At 44.0% G+C, this 14,919-nt stretch overlaps 1 protein-coding gene and 1 gene segment (V, D, J or C); one reads left to right on the forward strand and one right to left on the reverse strand.

Annotated features, from left to right (window-relative positions):
- The window catches only part of LOC100302368 (trypsinogen), a 42,929-nt gene that overhangs the window by 8,751 nt on the left and 19,259 nt on the right, over nt 1-14,919 (forward strand). Inside the window, exons 1-2 of one of the 3 annotated variants that reach the window (XM_085004760.1) lie at nt 4,876-4,959; nt 6,598-6,857. The exons of the other annotated variants lie outside the window; for them this stretch is intronic. The gene's annotated coding sequence lies outside the window, so the exon portion shown is untranslated. Of the gene's footprint in view, nt 1-4,875; nt 4,960-6,597; nt 6,858-14,919 lie in introns of those variants that run through there. 3 annotated transcript variants of the gene reach the window in all.
- On the reverse strand, nt 5,569-7,005 carry LOC102166836 (T cell receptor beta variable 3-1-like). The segment is given in 2 exon segments: nt 5,569-6,665; nt 6,772-7,005. Coding segments are annotated over 2 exon segments (444 nt in total).

The raw sequence follows: 14,919 nt of genomic DNA on the forward strand, positions 1-14,919 counted from the left end.
GACTGATTTCTGAATGTTAATCTTATAACCTGCTACTTTGCTGAATTTACTAATCAGTTCAAGTAGTTTTTGGATTGAATCCTTAGGGTTTTCTATATATAGTATCATGTCGTCTGCATACAGTGACAGTTTTATCTCTTCTCTTCCTATTTAGATGCCTTTATTTCTTTTGTTTTTCTGATTGCTGTGGCTAGGATTTCTGGTACTATGTTGAATAGCATTGGTGAGAGTGGGCATCCCTGTCTTGTTCCAGATTTGAGTGAGAAGGCTTTCAGTTTTTCTCTATTGAGTATTATATTTGCTGTGGGTTTGTCATAAATGGATTTGATTATGTTCAGGAATGTTCCCTCTATACCCACTTTGGCAAGAGTTTTGATCATGAATGGATGGTGGACTTTGTCAAATGCTTTTTCTGCGTCTATTGAGATGATCATATGATTTCTGACTTTTCTTTTGTTAATGTGGTGTATGATGTTGATTGATTTGCATATGTTGAACCATCCTTGTGAACCTGGGATGAACCCTACCTAGTCATGGTGTATGATCTTTTTTATATGTTGTTGGATTCGGTTGGCTAAGATTTTGTTGAGGATTTTTGCGTCTATATTCATCAAAGATATTGGCCGATAGTTTTCTTTTTTGGTGTTATCTCTGTCTGCTTTTTGGAATGAGAGTGATGGTGGCATCATAGAATGTCTTTGTGAGTGTTCCTTCTTCTTCAACCTTTTGAAAAATTTATGGAGGATGGGCACCAGATTCTCTTTATATGTTTGGTAGAATTCACCTGTGAAGCCATCTGGTCCTGGACTTTTATTTGTAGGGAGTGTTTTCATGACATCTTCAATTTCATTTCTAGTGATTGGTTTGTTCAGTTGGTCTGTTTCTTCTTGATTCATTTTTAGCAGGCTGTAAGATTCTAGAAAATTATCCATGTCTTCTAGGTTGTCAAATTTGTTGGCATATAGTTGTTCATAGTATTCTCTTAGAGTTTTTTGTATTTCTGCAGTATCCATTGTGATTTATCCTTTTTCATTTCTAATTTTGTTTATTTGGGTTCTTTCTTCCCTCTTCTTAGTGAGTCTAGCCAGGGGTTTGTCAATTTTGTTTATCTTTTTGAAGAACCAGCTCTTGGTTTTATTAATTTTCTCTTGTTTTTTGGATTTCTATTTTATTGATTTCATCTTTGATCTTTATAATTTCCTTCCTTCTGCTGGCTTTAGGTCTTTTTTGTTCTTTTTCTAATTTGTTTAGGTGGAGGGTTAAGTTGTCAGTTTGAAATCTTTCTTCTTTTTTGAGGAAGGCCTGTATCCCTATGAATTTCCCTCTGAGCACTGCTTTTGTGGCATCCCATAAGTTTTGAGATGTTGTGTCTTCATTCTCATTTGTCTCTGGTATTTTTTAATTTCCTTCTTGAGTTTCTCATTGAGCCATTGGTTTTTTAGCAGCATGTTGTTTAGTCTCCATGTAGTAGGTTTTTTCTCATTTCTTTTCCCAAGGTTGATTTCTAGTTTCATACCATTGTGGTCAGAGAAGATACTTGAAATAATTTCTATGCTCCTAAATTTATTGAGGTTAGCTTTGTGTCCCAATATGTGGTTGATTCTTGAGAATGTTCCATGTGCACTTGAGAAGAATGTGTATTCTGATTTTTTTTGGATGTAGTGTTCTGAAGATATCAATTAAGTCTAACTTTTCTATTGTGTCCTTTAGGATCTCTGTTGCTTTATTGGTTTTCTGTCTAGAGGATCTGTCCATTGGTGTGAGTGGGGTATTAAAGTCTCCTACTATGATTGTATTCCCATCAATTTCTCCCTTTATGTCTGTTAATATTTGTTGTATGTATCTGGGTGCTCCTGTATTTGGGGCGTACATGTTGACGATAGTAATATCCTCTTCTTGGATGGATCCCTTGATCATTAAATAGTGTCCTTCTTTGTCTTTCTTTACATCTTTTGTTTTAAAGTATATTTTGTCTGATATGAGTATGGCAACTCCTGCTTTCCTGTCATGTCTATTGGCATGAAAAATTTTTTCCCACCCCTTCACTTTCAATCTGTATGTGTCCTTTGTCCTAAAGTGAGTTTCTTGTAGGCAGCAGATTGAAGGTTTTTGCTTTTTTATCCACTCAGCCACTCTGTGTCTTTTGATTGGAGCATTGAGTCCATTGACATTTAAGGTGATAATTGATAGATGATTATTTATTGCCATTTTAAACCTTGTGTTCCAGTTGATTCTATGGTTCTCCATTCTTCCTTTCTTTTTTTGGTTGGATGGTCTCTGATTATTTTCTGTTTGAGGTTTTTTTTTTTTTCATTTTTTTGCAAATGCAATGTTTGGTTTTGGTTTGTGGTTGCCCTGTTTTTTAAGTATGCTAACCCCTTCCTATAATTGTGTGTTTTAGCCTGATGGTCCTGTAGGTTCAAACACTTCATTACTATACTAAAATTAAGAAGAGAAAAAAAAAACAAAAAAAAATTTTAACAAAGAGTCTATTAATTTCCTTACTTCCTTGCCCACATTTTATTATTTTGATGACTATATTTTAAATTTTATTTTGTTTGAAGCATGTTCATGATTAAATCGGTATGCTGGCTATTTGAGTGACTGCTCTCTGATTGTGGTTTCCTCAATCATCCTAGTCCCCCCCCTGCCTTTTTTTCCTCCCTTTTTGTTTTAGAAAAGCCTTTTCAGTATTTCTTTTAGCCTGGGTTTTGTATTGCTGTATTATTTTAGCTTTTGGTTGTTGGAAAAAAATTTTATTTCCCCTTCTATTTTAAATGATATTCTTGCTGGATAGAATATTCTAGGTTGCATATTTTTTCCTTTTAGCACTTTAAATATCTCTTGCCATTCCCTCCTGGCCTGTAGAGTTTCTGTAGAAAAATCAGCTAAAAACCTTATGGGGGTTCCCTTATAGGTAACATTCTGCCTTTCTCTTGCTGCCTTTAGGACCCTCTATTTATCATTAACTTTTGCCATTTTTATTATAATGTGTCTTGGTGTGGGTCTATTTGGGTTCAACTTGTTTGGGGCCCTCTGTGCTTCCTGTATCTTGAACTCAGTATCCTTTAGATTTGGCAAGTTTCCAGCAATAATTTCTTCAAATATATTTTCCATCTCCTTATCTTTTTCTATGCCTTCTGGAATTCCTATTATGTGTAGATTGTCCCACTTTATATTATCCCATAGGTCTCTTATATTGCTTTCCTGTTTCTTGATTTGGTTTTCTGTCTGCTGACCTGATTGGGTGATTTCCATTACTCTATCTTCCACATCACTGATTCGTTCTTCTGCATTATTCATTCTGGTTTTTACTGCCCTTAGTTCAGTCTGTATCTCTGCCAATGAATTTTCTAATTTTTCTTGGCTCCTCATATTTTCTTGTTCCTTTCTGAGGGCGTCTGCATTACTGTTCATATCTTCTCTTAATTCCTTCAGTATTTTCACTATTTCCCTTCTGAACTCCAAGTCTGTCAGACTGAAGAGATCTATTTGTTGACAGCTTTAGGTGAGTTCTCCTGTTGGTTTAACTGGGGTTGGTTTCTCAGCTTCTTCATCTTGCTTATCATTTTCTTTTTCTTGGTGGAGTTGTATTCCCCGTGGCTGGGCAGGGTTTGCCTTGGCACTGCTGTGGAATGTTTCCCAAGGGCTGGTGTTGTTGGTCGGCCTTCTTTGAGGCACGGTGGCTTATCCTGAGGGTGGACGGGGCTGGCAGGGTCTCTCTGAAGCAAAGGAGGACTTCCTGAGGGCAGACAGGACTGGGAGGTCTGCACTGAGATGGAAGCAGATTTCACGCGGCCAGGCAGGGTTTAGTCTGGTGTGTTTGGGCTGTAGGGCTCTTCCAGGCAGCTGGTGGTGCTGGGCAGCTGTTCCACAGGAGTGCTGCACCCCCGAAGGTGAGAGAGGCTGGCTGGGCCACTGAGAACCCAATGGGCTCTTCCCCAGGGCAGCTGAATTGGCAGGACCACCTAGGGATAGAGGCAGATATTGCATGGCCGGGCCAAGCTTCTTCTAGCTTTTCTGGGCTGTGGGGGCTCTCACAGGGGGCTGGCAGTGCTGGGCAGCTGTTCCACAGGAGTACAGCACCCACCGAGGGTGGGAGCAGCTAGCTGGGCTGCTGAGAAAACCCAAAGGGCTCTTCCCCAGGGCAGCTGAATTGGCAGCGCTGCCCAGGGATGGGGGCAGATATTGCACAGCTGGGCCGAGCTTGTTCTAGCTTTTCTGGGCTGTGGTCCTTTTCCAGGCAGCTGGCAGTGCTGGATGCTGCTCTTCAGGGGTGTAGCCCCTCCAGAGGGCAGGCAGGCCAGGGCAGGGAAAGCCCCTGCGGTGGTCGGCTTCCCACAAATTGTGAGGCCATCCCTCTGGGGTGGCAGCAGTCTCAGGTCTGGTGCGTGAGCATAGGGGAGGGGGAGGGGGGATGTACTGAGAAGCACAGCTTTCTGATAGCTGGCTGGCAAGTGAGCTCGCTGTGGTGTGGGGAGTATTCTATGGCCGCCCACCCCTTCTCCTCTACCCTTCCCAGCACTGGCGCCTTGTCTCTCCGGCAGATCCAGCTCTTCTTCCAGGTTCCCTCTGATGTGGCTTTCCACTCCCCAGCCCTTAGCGTATTGCTACCTCCACCTGCAACACTCTGCCTTCTAGACTCCCAGGCAGTTTCTGCCCCACCAATCAGACAGACTGCTTCCTAGACCTCCAGGGCGGTCTCTTCCCTGCGAACCCAACTGACCGGTTCCTAGTTCCCCAAGCAGTCTCCGCACTGCCCACCCCAGCCCATTCCCCCGGGACTAACCTCTGGAGCCAAGGTCTAAGTGCCCAGCCCCCACCCAAGCGTCTCTGTTTTTGGTGCCAGCAGTTGGGATGATCTGTTTGGTTCTCACTCTGCTCTTCAGATCTCAGATTTACTGCTGTGCTCTTCTCTGCATCTGGAGATCCCTCCGATTCGGTTGATCTTTCTGTCAAGTAGGTGACTTTCCAGGGTGTGGGGTCCCTTTCTGCTCCACAGTTCCCTTTCGCGAGCGCCCGTCCTGTCCCAGTTCCCCTTCTCTCACTCTCCTCATTTTCTTGTTTTACCCAGTTATGTCATGAGATTCTTGCCATTATTGGAGTTTAGGTTCTTCTGCCAGCAATTGTTCTGTGCGAGTTGTTTAACCTGTAGATGTGTTTTTTGTTGTTGTGTTTGTGGGAGAGGGCGAGCATGTCCCCCTACTCTTCTGCCATCTTGCCCCCTCATTTTTTTTCATTTTTAAAGTTTTACTGAAATATATTTGATTTACAATGTTGTAAGAATTTCTGCTATACAACAATATAATTCAGTTATACATACACACATATCCATTCTTTTTAAGTTTTTTTTCCCGCATAGGTGATCACAGAATATTGAGTAGATTTCCCTGTGCTGTACAGCAGGTCACTGTGGACCATGCATTTCATATCCATAAGAGTGCATATGTCTGTCCCAAGATCCAATCCCTCCCTCCCCTCCACCTGTCCCCTTTGGCAACCATAAGTTTTTTTTTCAAAGTCGGTGAATCTGTTTCTGTTTTGTAAATAAGCTTATTTGCGTCATTGTTTTTTATTTACTTATTTATTTAGCTTTTAAGGGCCACACCCACGACATATGGAGGTTCCCAGGCTAGGGGTCCAATTGGAGCTACAGCTTCCGGTCTACGCCAAAGCCACAGCAACACCAGATCTGAGCCACATCTTCGACCTACACCACAGCTTGCGGCAATGCCAAATCCTTTACCCACTGAACGAGGCCAGGGGTCGAACCCTCAACCTCATGGTTCCTAGTTGGATTCATTTCTGCTGCACCAGACAGGATCTCTGAGAAGAGGCTTCTTAAATGGCCTAACCACACACCTGGCTCTATGTATTTTCATGCGTCTCTGAATAATTTTCCATTGAGCAGTGAACTCATTGATCATCTGAATTTCCTTTTGGTCCTAGAAATTTTATCTTCACCTTCCTTTAGGCTTTTGCTCATCAAAAATTCTTAGCAAATAGTGTGCTTTCAATCATAATGTTATGTACAATATGTACCGATGTGTACAGCAGAGAAAGGCAAGGAATGGCTTCTTCCATCAGTTAGGATCTTCAGCGCATCAGACAGGGTCCTTTCTTGTTCGTGCAACCCTGAGTGCTTCAGGGAATTTCATGGAACCCCCTGCTCTAGCTGAGAGGTCAGAATTCTGTAAGACCTCTGTGTGTATAGAGGCAGTCCTGCTCCATGGGGTGTACTGGCCAGCTGTACTGCAGACTGAGGTTCACGGTGTTAATGGAGCCTTGAGTTGCACAAACATCTTGTCCCACAGCTTCCTGCCTAGACCAGGGTTTTTGCACAGGGAGCTGGTGACTCTGCAGGGCTGTGTCTTAACTGCTGGCACAGAAATACACAGCAGAGTCGCCTGGCTCCAGGGAGTCGATGTGAAGATATAAATGAGCTTTGTCAGGAGATTCAGGTAAGAAGCGACGTGGAACTGTTTCATTTAGAATGAGCTCCTTGTTATTGTAGATAAACATAATCTCAAGCAATTGTTTGAAGCCTTGCTTATACCAGTACATAGAGTCATGGCTCAGCTTTTGCTCACATTTTAGGGACCTCTTATTTCTTGTCTGTATGATGAGATACTTTGGAGTCTGGAAAACAGCTGTGTCCAAGGTGCCTGAGGAGGAAAGAAGCAGAAATCAGACAAGTCCCAGGAGGTAGCCAGTTGGTAGACATGTGATGAAATGGCTTAGGGAGTCAAAAGACCAAAGCCCAGGACTCACCTGCTCCCAGGAGGCAGAGGACCACACAGCAGAGGAGTCTGGAGCCCATGGTGGAGACAGGGCCACCCAGCTTGGGATTCTCAGAGGTAAGGAGTCCAGGCTGCTGTCTCCACTGGACCTGTGGCGTCACCACCCAGAATGACTTCCTCATCCTCGCCTCTCCCCCAACGTGTTCTCCTCCTTTTGCTGAGTTTGGGATTTCTCACCACAGCTCAAGTGTGGCCAGTATGTTGCCTTGGGGATGTCCCTCTGATGCTCACTCTATGCCAGCAGCTGCCTCCCTTCCCTCTCTCCACCCACAGGACCTGGCCACTTCCTTCCTCCCTCCCATCTGGACCCCTTTCTCAGGGTCTGGCTGGTTTCCCTCCTCTGGAGCTTCTGCTTCTCACAGTAATGCAGGATGATCCCACTCAAATCTTGCTTCCTTGAAAAGCGGGATTTAGCCTAGGCAACTCCACCCCACCCCCCAATTATTTTGGGGGTGGTGAAGAGACTGACTCTGAGGTCTCCCCAAGAACCAGCTGCAGACCTTACAAAATGCACTGTTGTTAGTTCAGAGCAAACTCAGTTGATGGGTCCGGGAGGTGGGATGCAGCCCAGCTCTCTGTGAGGTTCTCTGTCCAAGAGGCAAAACCATGTGGGGATGGGAGGGGGGAATAAGTTGCTTTAGAACAGGAGTGATGAGGTCACAGAGGAGAATAATAGCATGAGGTTGGGAAAATCTAAGCGGGGTGATTTTCCTGCCCTTTCATTGGCTACAGGTCACCTTCCTTTTGGTACAAAGTTTACAGCTCGATGCATAGCCGTGTTTTTCAACCCAGCACTTTGGACATACAGCACAGATAATTCTTGGTTTCGGAGGTCTTGCATGTTGAGCAGCATCCCTGCTCTCTGTGTGCCACCTGCCAGTAGCACTCTCGATCCCCTGGTGTGACAACCAAAAATGTCTACAGAATGTGATGTGGAGTCAGCCTGGTTAAGAACCACTGTCTCCTTTAGCCCTTCCAGTCTTTGCCTGGGTTTCTGTGGTCAGCAAGGCACAGTTCTCAGGTCTCAGTGCTCCCGGGTCCCTGCCCAGCCCTGGGAAAACCCAAGTCACCTAGGACCCAGAGTAAGACCAGGGCACCATAGCTGCCCACAGAGGCGTCTGATTCTCTCTCTCTCTCTCTCTCACACACACACACTGAGTGGCAACACTGCTGACTACTGGTGAAACCCCTTCAGAGACAAATTCAGTGGTTTGTTTTTCACTGAGCACCCCAATTTACATTCCCACCAACAGTGTAGGAGTATTCCCTTTTCTCCACATCCTCTCCAGCATTTATTGTTTGCAGACTTTTTGATCATGGCCGTTCTGACTGGCGTGAGGTGGTACCTCATTGTAGTTTTGACTTGCATTTCTCTAATGATTAGTCAGGTTGAGTATCTTTCATGGGGGGGGGGGGCTTCCGTATGAGTTCTTTAGAGAAATGCATGTATAGATCTTCTGCCCATTTTTTAATTAGGTGTTTTGTTTTTTGCTATAAAACTCCAGGACACGTTTGTACATTTTGGAGGTTAATCCCTTGTTCGTCGCTTCATTTGTGAAGATTTTCTTCCATCCTGTGGGTTGTCTTTTCTTTCTTCTTCCTCTTTTTAAAAAATGGTTTCCTTTCCCATGCAAAAGCTTGACAAGCACTAGAGACACAACAGTGAACAGAACAGAAACAACCACCATCCAACAACTCCATGCATGCTTTATCTATTGGCCGTCAAGGCATGGCTGGTTAGTGCAAAGCTTGAGTAAGACAATACTGTCAGAGTTGCCATCATGGTGCAGCGGAAATGAATCCAACAAGGAAACGTGAGGTTGCAGGTTTGATCCCTGGCCTCGCTCAGTGAGTTAAGGATCTGGTGTTGCCGTGAGCTGTGGTGTAGGTTGCAAATGTGGCTCGGATCTGGTGTTGCCATGGCTGTGGTGTAGGCCAACAGCAACAATTCCGATTCGACCCCCTAGCCTGGGAACTTCCATATGCCGAGGGTGTGGCCCTAAAAAGACCAAAAAAAAAAAAAAAAGGCAATACTGTCACTCTCATGATGTTCATGTTCTGATAGGAGCAAAAAGAAATTTATAGATTACCCTACACTGGAAATATAAAAGACAAGTTATACAAAAGTTAGAAATATAATCTGTATCAATGCAGTTAAATACTATCCTTCACATGACTTCCCATTTCCTCATCTATAAAATGATGGGCTGAAATAAATGATGTCAAAGTCTCTGTCCAGTTTGAAAGCTGTATGATCCTGATGAGAGGCACCCATGGATGTTTACTAGTGGCTCTGAGGCAGCCAAAATGTCCCAGGTATCTACACATTGTACCACACAGCTTGCACATGAAGCTCTCCAAAGAGAGGAAGGAAGAAGGAAGAAAGGACAGATGGAAAGGGAATAGTTAAAAAGAAAACTGGTGGGTGGCAACATCTGTTAGTGATTCTGACCATATAAAGAAGTAACCATTCTTGAAGTTCCCATCGTGGCTCAGCAGAAATGAATCTGACTAGCATCCATGAGGACACAGGTTCGATCCCTTGCCTCGCTCAGTGGGTTAAAGATCAGGTGTTGCCGTGAGCTGTGGTGTAGGTTGCAGACATGGCTTGGGATCCTGCACTGCTGTGACCGTGGTGTCAACCAGCAGCTGCAGCTCCAATTCAACCCCTAGCCTGGAAACGTCCATATGCCACAAGTGCAGCCCTAAACAGCAAGACAAAACAAAACAAAAAAACAAACAAAAATAATTGCCCAATGGAATGAGAGGAACAAAGAAATGGATTCCTTACACTTATATTCTGACAGGTTCAGCTAAATCAGAGAAGGGGAAGCCTCTGCAGAAAGAACAGGGACCTGGGAAGCACCAGGTTTTATTATAGCAAGAAAGTAAACAAGAGAAGAAAAATATGATAATTTTAGCATGAAGATAACTTTATCTACAAAAAGGTAAAGAGGACTTGAGTGAGAAGCAGATGGCTGGAGAACTAGAGCCAAAAAGAAACCGGCTGAATGACATTAGGATTTTTGTTTTGGACATTGGTCATATTTTTGGCCATCCACTGTTTACATGCCTTCTTATGTTTGGACAGTTCCCCAGAGTTTGTGGAAAGAGGCATATGTTAAACTTTTTCTTTTTTTCTTTTTCTTTCTTTCTTTCTTTTTGCTTTTTAGAGCCATGCCCACAGCATATGGAGTTTCCCAGGCTAGGAGTGGAATAGGAGCTACAACTGCCAGCCTACATCACAGCTGCCAGCAAGGCTGGATCCTTAACCCACTGAGTGAGGCCAGGGATCAAACCCACATCCTCATGGACACTAGTCAGATTCATTTCTGCTACACAATGGGAACTCCTAAACATGTTTGACGTGTGAACTCTTCCTCCACATTAGAACCAAAACTTCTACCACCGCCTCTGTTTTTTGTGACTTTCATGAGAACAGTACTCCTCCCAGCAGAGCTGGCTCTTTTCACCAGCTCCCAAAGAACGAGGTGAGAGGGAGGGGAAACTGGGCTGTGTGCTTTAGGAAGGAAAATCTCTTGATCCCAATTCTGTCCAGTGTAGTTCCCTGGGCACAGAGTCCCATGATTTCCATCTCATCAGATTCTCTTTCTTCACTGGTGCTTAAAACTGGTTTCTCTTGGTGTGCGAGGTTAGCAAGGACCATGACCCCTCCATTCCACTCACCTGGCTGCTGGTGACTGGTGGCTCTGATCTTGAAAATAAAATCCTCTTATTTACAAAAATGTCAACATGGGCATCAGGGCCTACAATCATAAGCCAGCAGATGGACTAATGGCCATTGGTTTCCCAAATGAAAATCCAGATCAGAACCAGATGGGACAGCCTACTAGTCACTCTCCCTTTGCCTCGTAAGTCATCAGTTCATGTTGTTTGCCTGTTCAACCCTTGAAATCTCATCTAACTTCAAATATTTAGATTTGCTATTTCTATGATTATGTGGATCATAAATGTGTATATTTCAAGTCATTTGAAAGTAACATGGGGCAACATTTGACAGAAATTAACCACAATACTATGTTGTGTAACTTTAAAAAATGATCGGACAGTACCTTATTCTTGTTTTGAGGAAGAAGCTGTAGATGTGGGAAAGATCCAGGAGACCCTGAATTCTCAAGCCTTAAGTTAAATTTAGTCACATAGAAGATTCAACATTGAGCTTAGAAGTGTGTGTGTGTGTTCCTGCATTTATTTATTTATTTATTTTTGGTTTTTAGGGCCTCATCTGCAACATGTGGAAATTCCCAGGCTAGGAGTCAAACTGGAGCTACAACTGCCAGCCACAGCCACAGCCACGTGAGATCCGAGCCAGTGTCTGCAACTTACACCACAGCCCACGGCAACGCCAGATCCTTAACCCACTGAGCGAGGCCAGGGATCAAACCGGAAACCTCATGGTTCCTAGTTGGATTCGTTTCCACTGAGCCACGACGGGAACTCCCATTCCTGCGTTTTCTAATGTTTATAACTTTCAATCAATTTTGAAAGTGGCTCATAATACAGAAAGTTAAGAAACTGAGATTTGTGCATGGAGAAAAGGGTTGGCTATCTTTAGCTGATCCCTCTGTTCCATCCTGAGATGAACTGCCAGATTACCTTCACGGAAGGGCTAACAGTTTTTCCTGTTAAATGGCTTGGCCAACCATTCACGTCAGGCAGTATGAAAGAATATATACTGTATAATTCATCAATATTCTGAAGCTTCCTCCTGTTGTATACAACTAGTGTGTACATGAAAGGTAATTTATCACATTCTTGGATTTCCAAAGAGAAAGGAAAATGCCAAATGCTTTTAAAAAAATGAAACAAGATGGAGTTCCTATCATGGCGCAGGGGAAAGAAATCTGACTAGGAACCATGAGGTTGTGGGTTCGATCCCTGGCCTTGCTCAGTGGGTTAAGGATCTGGTGTTGCCATGAGCCGTGGTGTAGGTCGCAGACACAGCTGGGATCCTGTGTTGCTGTGGCACAGGCTGGCAGCTGTAGCTCCTATTGGACCCCTAGCTTGGGAATGTCCATATGCTACAGGTGCAGCCCTGAAAAAAAGCAAAAAAAAAAAAAAAAAAAAAAAAAAGGTGAGAGTCATATTGAAATATATCTTTTGGATGTCTGTTTGTCTTTTTCTCTCTAGATGTTTTGGTATCAAGCGTTTTTGTGTTTGGGCAATTTTAAGGTTCCATGTGGCACTGTAGACAGAGATAGAAGTTGGAGGCAGAGTCCAGAAGGAAGAGTGATGCTGACATTTTGATGGAACCATTTTATCACTATCAGAAGAGAGGTTTCCTATCATTGCTCCAAACTGTCCTGCTCCAGGAACAAAGAGGACCAGTGGCAGAGGGGCAAGAATAAACCCTTTCTACTTTAACTCCCTAATACTCTGACGTGGGGGATGGGGCACCAGGTCTCCTTTGCCCGGTAAGAAGATGTCCCTAGGATTATCACTGCCTCTGCAAGATCCCCAAGAACCCCTGGCCTGCCAGGCTCACTGCCTGAAAGCCCAGGAGCTCACAGCACACCGGTGTCCTGTTCTCTGCCCAGCCCTGTGCCTGTACCTGCCAGAGGGCTCCCACCCTCCCTACCTCAAACCCCATGCAGGCTCACATGCAACCATTCTGGTAGGCTAGGCTCTTTCCAGGGACACAAACACCTGCAGATCAATCCAAAGCAAAGAGTCTGTGTTATTAACCCCTCATATTTCACAGCCTCTACCCACCATGTTCGCCTGTGCTGCAAACAAACCCAGCCTCTCTCTCAAACTTCCCTTCTTCCTAAATCTCAGGAGAGTCACAGTTCCCCCTTGTGGTCAAAGGGGAAAGTCAGTTCTTCTGAGGGACCGAGACAGGAAGGCTGTTAGAGGCCTTAGAGACGGGGATCACAGTCACGAGGTTGGGGTGGGCCCCTGGCCCTTCCCGCTCAGCCTGATCTCTCAATCTGGGTGAGGCTTACTGTTAGAAAAACAGGAACTCCAGTGATTCCTTAGCATTCTGTTCATACAAGTACATAGAATTATGTTCCAGATGAGGTCCCTTTCCTCCCCCGCCACTATCACCGTGTGTTTTGGTATCTGGGCAATTCCAGTGTCCACTGGGCCTATGAGAACAAGAAGCTACATTCAGAGTGTCTCATGAGGCAGTTCCATGAACAAAGCTAGAAGTCCAAGGAGAGAGATGTCCCTCACCTGTTTCCAGGACTCACCTGCTCCCGGAAGCAAAGGACCACACAGCAGAGGAGCCTGGGACCCTCATCAGAGTCAGACAGGATGGGACCTCATGTCTCCCTGGTCCTGAGAGGGGGCTGCTTGGGGAGTCCCTGTCCCTGTTAGTTTCTACAGCTCACATTCCCCTTTCCCCTCTCACGATCTGTGCCAGAACCTCAAGAGGTGGGTTTGAGCTGGTCTGGCAAGACTAGGTGTGCAGAGGCAAGGTGAGAGGAATAGACCCCCTCCAAACCCCCAGCTACTCAGGGAGGTTTCTCAGCTGCTTTATTTATTCATTTTCTTTATTTTTAAAAAATTATTATTTTTAATAGTTATTTCCCAAACACAATTTTTTTTCTACTGTAAAGCATGGTGACTCCACTACACATACATGTACACATTCTATTTTCACACATTATCATGCTCCATCATAAGTGACTAGACATAGTTCCCAGCACTACATAGCAGGATTTCATTGCTAATCCATTCCAAAGGCAAGTTTTTATCTATTAACCCCAAGCTCCCCAACCACCCCACTCCCTCCGGCCTGGCAACCACACGTCTATTCTGCAAGTCCATGATTTTCTTTTATGTGGCAAGGTTCATTTGTGCTGTATATTAGATTCCAGTCATAAGTGATATCATATGGTATTTGTCTTTCTCTTTCTGACTTATTTCACTCAGTATGAGAGTCTCTAGTTCCATCCATGTTGCTATAAATGGTATTATGTCATTCTTTTTTATGGCTGAGTAGTATTCCATAGTGTATACCACTTATCCCTAATCCAGTCATCTGTCGATGGACATTTGGGTTGTTTCCATGTCTTGGCTATTGTGAATAGAGCTGCAATGAACATGTGGGTGCATGTCTATCTTTTCAGTAGAGTTTTGTCTGGATATATGCCCAAGAGTGGGATTGCTGGGTCATGTGGTAGTTCTATGTGTAGATTTCTAAGGTTTCTCCATACTGATCTCCATAGTGGTTGTACCTGCTTACATTCCCACCAACAGTGCAGGAGGGTTCCCTTTTCTCCACAACCCCTCCAGCATTTGTTATTTGTGGACTTATTAATGATGGCCATTCTGACTGGTGTGAGGTAATATCTCATGATAGTTTTGATTTGCATTTCTCTTATTATCAGCGATGTTGAGCATTTTTTCATGTGCTTGTTGGCCATCTGTACATCTTCCTTGGAGAACAGTTCATTCAGGTCTTTTGCCCATTTTTCCATTGGGTGGTTGGCTTTTTTGCTGTGGAGTTGTATAAGTTGCTTATATATTCTAGAGATTAAGCCCTTGTCCGTTGCATCATTTGAAACTGTTTTTTCTCCCATTCTGTAAGTTGTCTTTTTTTTTTTTTGTTTTCTTTTGGGTTTCCTTTGCAGGGCAAAAACTTGTCCGTTTGATGAGGTCCCATGGGTTTATTTTTGCTCTTATGTCTGTTGCTTTGGGAGACTGACCTGAGAAGATATTCATGAGGTTGATGTCAGAGAGTGTTTTGCCTATGTTCTCTTCCAGGAGTTTGATGGTGTCTTGTCTTATATTTAAGTTTTTCAGCCCTTTTGAGTTTATTTTGGTGCATGGTGTGAGGGTGTGTTCTAGTTTCATTGATTTGCATGCAGCTGTCCGGTTTTCCCAGCAATGCTTGCTGAGTAGACTGTCTTTTTCCCATTTTATGTTCTTGCCTCCCTTGTCAAAGACTAATTGACCATAGGTGTCAGGGTTTCTTTCTGGGTTCTCTATTCTGTTCCATTGGTCTGTCTGTCTGTTTTGACACCAGTAGCACACTGTCTTGATGACTGTGGCTTTGTGATATTGCTTGAAGTCTGGGAGAGTTATGCCCCCTGCTTGGTTTTTGTTCCTCAGGATTGCTTGGGTAATTCTGTGTCTTTTGTGGTTCCAT

This window comes from Sus scrofa, chromosome 18, assembly GCF_054392235.1.
Source record: "Sus scrofa isolate SSC_HxYL_T2T_F1_AM1 chromosome 18, Sscrofa_HxYL_maternal_Yorkshire_Landrace_v2.0, whole genome shotgun sequence".
NCBI lineage: Eukaryota > Metazoa > Chordata > Mammalia > Artiodactyla > Suidae > Sus > Sus scrofa.